General features: G+C 42.6%; 1 protein-coding gene across 1 annotated transcript in view; it reads left to right on the top strand.

The window, feature by feature from the left end:
- The first annotated feature begins 13 nt into the window (after nucleotides 1–13).
- Nucleotides 14–10,932, top strand: part of ACAD11 (acyl-CoA dehydrogenase family member 11) — a 91,371-nt gene continuing 80,452 nt past the window's right edge. Inside the window, exons 1-2 of the mRNA XM_047099005.1 lie at nucleotides 14–555; nucleotides 8,390–8,489. Coding sequence (XP_046954961.1) covers nucleotides 407–555; nucleotides 8,390–8,489 — 249 coding nt within the window. The 5' untranslated portion in view covers nucleotides 14–406. The remainder of the gene's footprint in view (nucleotides 556–8,389; nucleotides 8,490–10,932) is intronic.

Raw genomic sequence — 10,932 nt, 5'->3', positions numbered from 1 at the left:
CGGACCCAGTAGGTCTTTTCCGCCTGTCGGTTCGTGAAACTTGGAGGTAGAAGAGGCCTCTTCATATTAGGAGCGATTAACGTGGCTTTGCCTTCTTCAGAATAGCGGCCTCCAACTGCGAGGCTGACTGAAATTGTTAAATGCGAGCACATGGAGGTCATCTCCCACAACCCGACTAAAGCCTGAATGACCAGATTCAGGGACCAATATTGTTCAACCACGGTGCCCAGGGATGTGTGTGATTGGCAGGAGAGGCGGGGCCACCTCCACCCCGTCGCGTCGGGGCCACTCCCGCCCCGTCGCGTTGGGACCTCGCCCCCAAGCCGTGGAGTAGCATTCCTCAGGCCAGAGGTCTCAGCGCGGAAGACCTGTGGATTCTGCATCTAGGCGGCCGGCAGAGGCAGTCATGGAGGGCGGTGCTACCCTCGAGCCCGAGACCACCGAAGTGCTGCCCCAGCACAAGTTCGACACCGGGTCCCTGGAGGCCTATCTAAACCAGCACTTGCCTGGCTTTGGGGCCGAGCCAGAGGCCCACCTGACCGTTGCTCAATACAGGTATCGACGCCGGCCTTCTCCTCCAGCGGAAACAAATCTGTACAGTGTGCTTTTCTTTCTTTGGCCCACGGTGGGTTCGCAATTTCCCTCGTCCCCGCTTCTTTTCCTGCACCGACTCGCTCTGTAGGTGGGGGCTGCCGTCAGTGGTCCCCTGCATTTCATCCTGGGTATTTCCAATTCGAGGACAATAATGGAAGCACCACAACATTCGTGAGTCCAGCTATGAGAAGGAATCTTTGTTGAAGGATGCAATCCTGTAACTGGAAGATTCACTGAGGCAATTAAGGTTGGAAGCTTTGTGGGATAATATAAAGAGGTTTTCTCTCAACTTCTGTTATGTGACCGTTAGATCTTTTTTTTTTTTTTTTTTTTCTGAGAAGCAGGTGCAGTTCCGTTGTAATTGGCAATGTTCTCGAAGGTTGAGTTAATGGCACCAGCTGGTGGGCCTGAATTCTAATCCTAGATCTTACACTTAGCAAATCACAGCACTACTTTGGGCTTTAGTTCTTTTTGAAGTGAGGGAATGGAACTGGATGACGCTCCTGACAATACTGTTCTCCACCATGAATCTGGCTCTGGTCTGTTTTATAATAAACAAATTTTAAAAAAATTTATTCTAAAAGTAGTATTGTGATAAAGGCAGAACTATAGAAACAGTGCTGGCTTCCAGGAAATTCTATCTGCCACTTAATGACTGGGAATGTAAATGTTATATAAACTCCCTGAGAATTAGTTTCCTGATCTGCAATAAGTACTTGCTCCTTTTAATAATTAAATTGCATAATAGTAGGTGAAAGGTCTTAAACACTGTTTACAACACAAGGCTTCTAGGCTGTGAACCTAAGCTGTTTTTTATTACACTTACTTCAGCCTCCAGTATCTATTGGGATGTACCTTTTAATTCTATACCACAAAACTCTCTGATCCATCTCCTTTACCACTATTTTTATTTTCACATAAATCACTAGTCATGGAATACAAATGCCAGTGATAAGTGCCAGAGGCATATGATATTGCATATTGTTGCAGGGAGTATGGCTGGAGTCGCAAAAGATGAGTCCGCAAAGTGCAGTTAAGTGAAGGTCCTCATACTCGAGTCGGAATGAGGCCCTGACTCCAGAATGAAGCTTCTTTTTATTAGGATAATTGCGGAAGACTATGTGCATAAAGTCAGCTAAGCAAGTGTGTTCATCAATCTAATGGTTTAGCTTTTCAAGGTTGAATTTGAGGTTAATTGGTTTCTATAACACTAGGAAGGGTCAGGTGTGAAGGAGGATCTGACCCTGGACAACGTTAATGGCTCTAGGCAATCCTTACAAGCCACAGCACAGCCAGCTGTGTTCAGCTGTGTAAACATGCTAAGGCCTTATACCTTCTCCAGCCCTTCCCTTTTGAAGTCTTTTCCTTTGATACTTCTCTCCTGCATCTCCCACAGCATGTGATACTGACTATGTTTCTTTCTCCAGCTGGGTTCAGCTATATGAGTATAGGCAAAGAGTTGGACTTAAACTAGAATGGGTGGAGTATGGGGGCGGCAGTTGCCTGGGTGGCTCAGTTGGTTATGCAACTGACTTTTGATTTTGGCTCAGGTCAATGATCTTCCTGAGAACCAGCCCCACCAGTTTCATGTTTCACGCTTAGCAGGAATTTGCTTGGGATTTTATCTCTCCTCTCTCTCTGCCCCTCCTTCTCCCCACCCACCCTGTGCATTTACGCTCCCTCTCAGAATAAATAAACATTAAGGGGGAAAAAAACAGAATGGGGGAAGCCAAGCAAATAATCTGGAGAGGGGTTTAATAAGTATATTAAAGATGCATTCAAGAGGGTGGTTATGTAATTTACCATCAAATTTAAACGAGTGAAGGAAGGATGTAGGGGAAGAGAAGCTGAAGGATGCTAAAAGATAGTATGATTAATGAATGGTAGTTTCCAGGATTGAAGGATTGTTGGAATCAAAGTACCAACCAGCAGGAGTGAGTGAAAAGATAATGGTCAGAGATAGAAATGCTTAACGAGGATGGATTATGCAGTGCTTGAATTGGTGTGTAAGATGTGTCCCCTAGAGTAGGTGACTGAAGTAGTATAATGGAAAATATCACCGGAGTAGAAGAATTCAAGGAGCTGACACAGTCCTGAGTGTTAGAATGAACATCTGAGTAGATTTTGAAATTATTAATGAAGATAGGAGTAGTGTAAATAAGAGCAATAGTGAATCAATAGGCAATGAGGGGGAGTGATTTAAGAGCAGTTGGTTGCAACAAGAAAGGGTAGAGTGCAGTAGTCTCATAACATGAGATTCAAAGCTGGATTGAAGGGTTTAGGCAGGAGGGAGGGCAAAAAAGTTTGCAAGTGGCGATGAGTATCAAGAGGGACGTAGACTCCATCTCCAGGCCTACAGGATAGGTGATGTGGGGGAGGGGGGTGGAATCTACTGTGTAATAAGCCTGCAAAGGAAACAGGGGCCTCATGGAACATTCAAGCTTTAGTCACAGCAAGAAGGTGAAGTGTCCATTCAGAGAGTGAAGCTGTTTGTGATTATGCTGAAAGACAGTTCCAGGGGCAAAGAGAAAAGATATCAAGAGTTGGGGGAGGGGAGGGTGGGAGAAGAAGACAAAACAGGGCCTGTGCAGAGCCTTATGGGAATTAGAGTATAGTAGGTAAGTGGTGATATGGGAATCTGGGACTTTTGTTGATGACCTAAACAAGGATAAAGAGCATAAGGGGCATCTGCCTAGCTCAGTCAGTAGAGCATGAGACTGTTGATCTCATAATGGTGGGTTAAAGCCCCACATTGGGCATAGAGCTTACTTAAAAACAAAAAAACAAAACATGATGAGACCAGTCCTGGGGGGTTCATGACAGTAGTGATATAAGTGATGGGAAATAAGAAAAGTGAAGTGTTTGGGACTACAGAGGGGCAGTCTTATACTAAGTGCTCTGGGCTCCAACCCCCCCCCCCAACAAATGATGCCAATTTAAAAATAACTTTGTTCAGGGTGCCTGGATGGCTCAGCTAGTTAAGTGTCCAACTCTTGATTTTGGCTCAGGTCATGATCTCACTGTTGTGAGATCAAGCCCCATGTCATTTTTCCATGCTGGGCATGGAGCCTGCTTAAGATTCTCTTTCTTCCTCTCCCACCCTCTCTCTCTCTCTCAAAAACAAACAAACAAACAAACAAACAAACAAAAAAAACAAACTTTGTTCTCTAAAATGAATAGCACTTTCCATTTATTTCTCATATGAATAGAATGAACCTGTATTCTCTTCCCCTGTGTGTATTCAAGTATTCAAAATGTCTAGTAATAGCTCAAATATGATTTTTAAAAACTGTCACTGATCTCTCTACAAATTAGGATCTTTCAGACTTCATAACTCTGTGGAATGTGTTATGTTGTTTTGGTCAGCTTGGTCTATTTCTGCATTCATGGTTCCACAACAGGCATCTTCTGTTTGACTTCATCTTTGATTCTGCTTTGATGTGTCTCATCTTCCACCATGGCCTTACTGTTGAAAATATAGGATCAGAGCATGTCCTTAGGGGATATTTTGCCTCTCTGCTTCTAATCTCTAGCTTTGTACTTCTAAGCCTCTTGTACTGGATACTCAATGTTTTCCATGCTCAAACACCATGACAGTGGTCTTTTAATCTTTAATTTTCTTGATCTCTTATCTAGAGCAAATACATTTAAAATGCTGTTAGCATCTGGGGCGACTGGGTGGCGCAGTCAGTTAAGCGTCCGACTTCAGCCAGGTCACGATCTCGCGGTCCATGAGTTCGAGCCCCGCGTCAGGCTCTGGGCTGATGGCTCAGAGCCTGGAGCCTGTTTCCGATTCTGTGTCTCCCTCTCTCTCTGCCCTTCCCCCGTTCATGCTCCGTCTCTCTCTGTCCCAAAAAAATAAATAAACGTTGAAAAAAAAAATTTAAAATGCTGTTAGCATCAACATCAATAGTTACTTTAGGGGCACCTGGGTGGCTTAGTCGATTTGAATGTCTGACTTCAGCTCAGGTCATGATCTCATGGCTTGTGGGTTTGAGCCCCGTATTGGGCTCTGTGCTGACAGCTCAGAGCCTGGAGCCTGCTTCAGAGTCTGTGTCACCCTCTCTCTCTGCCCCTCCCCTGCTCGTGCTGTGTCTTTCTCAAAAATAATCATTTAAAAAATTAATGAAAAAAAGTTCAATTGTACAACTCTAAAGTGTGCAGGAGGGATGTTTATTAGTTCAAATTTTCCAAACTACTTGTTATCCTGTATCATTGCTCAATTTCATGAATCTGAATGAACACACTAAACTGATTGTCAGAGTAGATAGTGAAGGTCAAAGTCCATTTGGTATGATCTGTGGTATTGCACGTAATCAGAACAGTCATTACTCCACCAGTGGTTTCAATACCAAAGGAGATGGAATGATATCAAAGAGCAGTGAATTTTGAATAGTTTCAGATTTATCCCTGGACAAGAGACAAGATGGCTGCCTACATAGCTGCAAACATAAGTAACACCCTTGTCAGGATTGATGCTTTTTTCTAATTTCTTGCTTTTGAAAGAAAATTCCTATAGATATTTCTAAGTTTCTGAAGCTTGGGGATGCAGCTGAAACCACCCAGTAGGATGACCTTGTGGGCCTGAGACTTATCTAGCAAGATGTGAAGAAAGGCTTAAAGAACCTTTTCTCCTTCTCTATGGACAAATTAAGTTAACTTTCTAGCTTTGTTACTCTAGTAACTCCTTAAAGGTGGCATGTCAGCTGTGTTTCTAGGCAACATTACTTCCGGTAAAAATAATATGTAATTGATAAACTGTAATCTAAACTAGAAGTCCTGGAAATGAACTCTAAGTATCTGGTGGGGTACTTTGGGCTTCCCTAAGTGTACCAAGTTCTTGTACCTGCTCATGTCCCTTGCCAGGAAGCTGGGAGCTGTGTCCAGAAGAATGTTACTAGAGACAATAGCTCCTGTGGAACATGAGGCTTCTAAGCCAGGGTGGAACCTATGTGGTCCCATTTCTTAGAACCTGAGCCATCACCAAAGGGACACAGGGGTCACAGAGTAGATCCTAGAATGCTGCATGGATTACTGTGATGCCCCTGCTGTAGAAGTTCATCTGATGTTGCCCTGCTGCAAAACTGCATTTCCTGACTTCATATGCTTCCTCTTCTTCTTCTTTTTTTTAAGTTTATTTATTTATTTTGAGGGGGAAAGAGGGACAGAGAGAGAGGGAGAGAGAATCCCAAGCAAGCTCTGTGCTGTCAGCATTGAGCCCTTATGCAGGGCTCAAGCTCACAAACCATGTGATCATGACCTGAGCTAATATCAAGAGTCAGCCACTTAACGACAGCCACCCAGACACCCCTGACTTTGTATGTTTCCAAGTGAACTAGTGCAGAGGGTAGTCAATTAGGTTTTGTGAGACTGATTGTCTAATCAAAGTCTTCTCCAGCCGAGTGAATTTCCCTAACTGCATACTTAAATACGAAGATTCCATCTTTGTTAACTAAGATTTGGAATCAAAAATACCACCTCTTTGGTTATAGCAACACATTTCTTTCAGCACCAAATATCTTGTCCAACTCCTAAACAATAGCTATGGCTATTGGCTTATTGATGATTCTTATCATATTGGTACCATCAGTGTTTTCTGGATTATATGGCAACCTGATGTTTAGAGTGATTAAAGTTAGCCATTACTATGTGCACAGTGTTGGTGATGATCTTCCCAAAGTGGGCTTCTGCATTTTTGGGGGTTCTTTTTAGGAACCATGGTATATATGTACACAGAGGAGAAGATTTTAATTTGGTGAGATTTTAACAGAAATATGTATTTTTTAATTTATTTTTCTGTTGAAGTATAGTGTCACTGGGATTTTTTTGAGACAAAATTTATCTTACATAACATTTAAAATTTGAACTATTTTTAAATATACAACTTAGTGGGTTTTAGTATATTCACAATGTTTTGTCACCAGCACCTCTATTTCCAGAACATTTCCATCAACCTAGAAAGAAATCCTTACCTACCAATTCTGCCCTCCTCCCATCCCTTAGCAGCCACTAATCCACTTTCTGTCCCTATGGATTTACATACTCTGGACATTTCAAAGAAGTGGAATCATACAATACATGGTCTTTTGTAACTGGCTTTTTTTCACTTAGCGTCATGTTTTCAAAGCCCATTCTTGTTGCAGCATGTGTCAGAACTTTATTCCTTCTATGGCTAACAGTCCATTATATGGCTGTGTTACATTCTGTTTATACATCTGTCTATTAATGGACATTTGGGTTATTTCCATTTTGGGGCTGTTGTGAATAGTTCTGCTATGAACATTCACGGACAAGGTTTTATACAAATGTGTTTTCGGTTCCCTTAGATCTATACCTAGGAGTGGAATTGCTGGGTCATATGGTAACTCTATCTTCAATAAAAAGCTTTTTGTTTTTTCTTTTTTTTTTTTTTTTCCAACATTTATTTATTTTTGGGACAGAGAGAGACAGAGCATGAACGGGGGAGGGGCAGAGAGAGAGGGAGACACAGAATCGGAAACAGGCTCCAGGCTCCGAGCCATCAGCCCAGAGCCTGACGCGGGGCTCGAACTCACGGACCGCGAGATGGTGACCTGGCTGAAGTCGGACGCTTAACCGACTGCGCCACCCAGGCGGCCCTTGTTTTTTCTTTATATTTCACTTACGTCATTTACTATCTTGAAAGGCTGGTACTTCATATATGATTGCATCATCAAAAAATGCATCAATCAGACTTTTGGCATTAAAAAAAATGTTGTAAGTTTCATTGCAACTTGACTCTTTGTAGCATCACAAATAAATTTTCCCATGTCCCAATAATCAACATAGCTTGAGGTGATCCCATTCTTGACCACTGGCAATGATCTCTATTTTTCCATGTTAAAAGGCACCCACACAGGTTTAGATGGTGCCAAAATCAGTGTTCTTAGATATGATTCCTGGGAAGGATGGGTCTGGCTTGTAGAAGAAAGATGTAGACAATGGAGCTGCTACTGCATTCAATCTGGACTAGTTTTGTCCTTTGCAGATAGAAGCTAAAGGCCTAGGGAGAAACTTCAAAGATTTTTTTTTCACTTCCTATTACCTGTTACCTCAGAGACTGATTCTTTTAATTATTTGTTTAAGGCCTCTCTTTCATGCTTTTGGAATCTTCAAAAGCTGGGTAATTCTAAACTGCTATATTGTGAATGAAGGTGTAAATTGAATAGTTTTGATATCTGGAGGATATTTTTAGTCCATGTGAGAATTTTTGCTCTCCTTTCAGGGAAAGCCAATGCCCTGGTATCTATGAGTTCCTTGGGGCACTGTTGTATCTCCCTGGCCCAGATGTTCACCCTGGTCCAGACACTTCTCTCTTACCAGAATTCCCATTGTGGAGAGCTATACTTAGGTGCTAGCCTTGGTGAAGCATCTGGGGGTTATATCTCTAACAGCAGATGAGGGGCCATTTACCCACCTATTCCAGCATCCTTTAATTAATTTTCTGACTGATCACATACAATCTCTTTTCCCAGCCTTCATTTACTTAGATCTAGGCATTATTCTAGGGGTACTACTGATAAAATTCATGATTTACAGGCAGGGAGTGAGGTCCTCTCTTCTACCTATGTGGATTACAGATTCTCCAGCTGCCACTGTGTTATCATCTGCTTTATATCATCCAAAAACTAGTGTTTTGAGCTGCTGGTAGCACCTCTGTTGATTTCCCAGCACTGAAATTTATTTATTTTCATTTTGTGCTTCTTTTGACATCTTGGTAGCATTTGGGGAAGGAAAATATATCTTTGTAATAGGCCTTTTCTCTACTCTTACCCAGATCAGGACAGTCCAATCCAACCTTTTATCTCCAGAAGGGCTATCAAGCATATGTACTCAGAAAAAAACCATCTGGATCACTTCTTCCTAAAGCACATAAGGTATGGTGTACAAATGCAATAATTCTTTTTTAAGTTTACTTATTTTAGAAAGAGAGCAGGGGAGAGGCAGAGGGAGAGGGAGAGAGAGAATCCCAAGCAGGTTCCTGGCTGATGGCATGGAACCCAACGCAGGGCTCAAACTCATGAAATGTGAGATCATGACCTGAGCCAAAATCGAGAATCAGACATTCAACTGCCACCCAGGAACCCCCCCTTTTTTTAAATTTTAGAGTACATGAGCAGGGGAGAGGAGCGGGAATCGGGGGAGAGAGGGAGAGAGAGAGAAAGAGAGAGAGAATCCCAAGCAGGCTCCACACTTGGTGTGGAGTCCAACACCGGGTTCGATCCCATGACCCTGGGATCATGACCTAAGCCGAAATCAGGGGTTGGACACTCAACCAACTGAGCCATACAGACACCTCTACAAATGCAAGAATTCTTTGTTGACAAATAAATGCTTTTTATGCACACACACAAAAAAAACATTTTAAATTGCTTTTATTTATTTTTTATTTTTTAAAATGTTTATTTTTGAGAGAAAGCACTCACAAGTGGGGGAAGGGCAGAGAGAGAGGGAAAAAGAGAATCCGAAGCAAGGCCCAAGCTGTCAGCACAGAGCTCAGTGTGGGCTTCAAACTCATGAACTGTGAGATCGTGACCTGAGGCGAAGTCTGACATTTAACCCAACGAGTTACCCAGGCGCCCCTAAATTGCTTTAAAAGTCATCTCATGTTATTAAATAATAATGTATTTTATTTATCAGATGAAAATTTCACTTGAATTTTATCCCTTTTTGTTTTTAAAAAGGACTTGAGGAGGGGTACCTGGGTGGTTCAGTTGGCTAAGCATTGGACTTAAGCTCAGGTCATCATTCCAGCACCAGGGTGCTTACAAACACTTCTGTCACAGCCTATGGCTCTGCTGGCTTCTCTCACCTTGGTCATTGTTTAGTCATGTCCCTGCTCTAGTTAATCTTTATCAACTGCTGCTTTATTACAGCTGTCAAAGTGAGCTGCGTGGTTTCTCCTCCTTAGAAGTCATCAGTCACCGCTGAGTCTGGGGCCAGATGAGTCAGCATCACAGCTCTGCTGTGAGCCATGTCCTGAGGTCCTGAGTGATAGGCTCATATATCTGTCCTGGTTGAGGAGACCCTTTTATCATATTTGGGTTCCTGTTTCAGTGTTAGCTTACGTGTCTTTGCCTCCTTTCCCCATGGTTATCTTGAACTCCATGGCAGCCTTGGATACCAGGAAGGATTCCCATCCTCTGCTTTAGAAACAAATACCTCTTTAGATCTCCAGAAAAGCTAGTGCTTTTCCCTTCTACCAACACTCACTGGCCTCCCCCAGCACCATGTAGCTGACTGTGCTCAGAGCCTTAGAATAGAGACTTGCCTGAGCCCCCTTGAGAGACAGAAAAAGAGAGAAAGAGTAAACGAGAGCGAGCCAGTGAGCCGTGAATTGCTGAGAACATCTCTTCGTGAAATATTATGAAATTTGTGAAATATTGTGGTCAGGAACTGTTGCCTTCATATGAGCAGAGCCAGGATGAAGCCCCATTCATGTGCTATCCTTTAGCCTAATTAAATTTCTTTCTTTCTTTTTTTTTTTTTTTTTAGTGCTGGCCTAATTTATAATTGTAATAATTGCTATGACTACATGACTACTTTTAAGGAAAATATTACCCCCCAGGTCATTTGTTGATACTGTTTTAAAATTGATTTGTAGGGGTGCCTGGGTGGCTCAGTTGGTTAAGCGTCCGACTTTGGCTCAGGTCATGATTTCACGGTCTGTAAGTTCAAGCCCCATGTCAGGCTCTGGGCTAACAGCTCAGAGCCTGGAGCCTGCTTCGGATTCTATGTCTCCCTCTCTCTCTGCCTCTCCCCTACTCGTACTCTGTCTGTTTCTCTCTCTGTCTCTCTCTCTCTCTCTGTCCCTCTCAAAAATAAATAATAAACATTAAAAATTTAAAAAAAATTTACATATTTATTTTTGAGAGAGAGAGAGAGAGAGAGAGACATAGTGCAAGCAGGAGAGGGGCAGAGAGAAAGGGAGACACAGAATCTGAAGCAAGCTCCAGGCTCTGAGCTGTCAGCAGAGCCCAATGCAGGGCTTAAATCCACGAAATGTGAGATCATGACCCAAACTGACGAAGCCACTGACTGAGCCACCCAGGCAGCCTAATATTTAAAAATTTTCTAAATAAAATTGATTTCTAGCATTAATGTAAGGTCACAATCGTTATTAAATTTCTGTGTTTCTAGGGTACCTGGCTGGCTCAGTTGGAAGAGCACATGACTCTTTATCTTAGGGTCAGGAGTTCAAGCCCCACACTGGGCGTAAAGATTACTTAAAAAAAAATTAATTAAAACTTAAATTGGGGCACCTGGGTGGCTCAGTCAGTTGAGCCTCTGACTTCAGCTCAGGTCATGATCTTGCAGTTC

Source organism: Lynx rufus, unplaced genomic scaffold (assembly GCF_022079265.1).
Source record: "Lynx rufus isolate CCGP_SWC_20201006 ecotype Redwood Valley unplaced genomic scaffold, mLynRuf1.p SCAF_5, whole genome shotgun sequence".
Classification (NCBI taxonomy): Eukaryota; Metazoa; Chordata; class Mammalia; order Carnivora; family Felidae; genus Lynx; species Lynx rufus.
The sequence above is the reverse complement of the archived record's forward strand: the minus strand, read 5'-3'. Positions and strand labels throughout refer to the sequence as shown.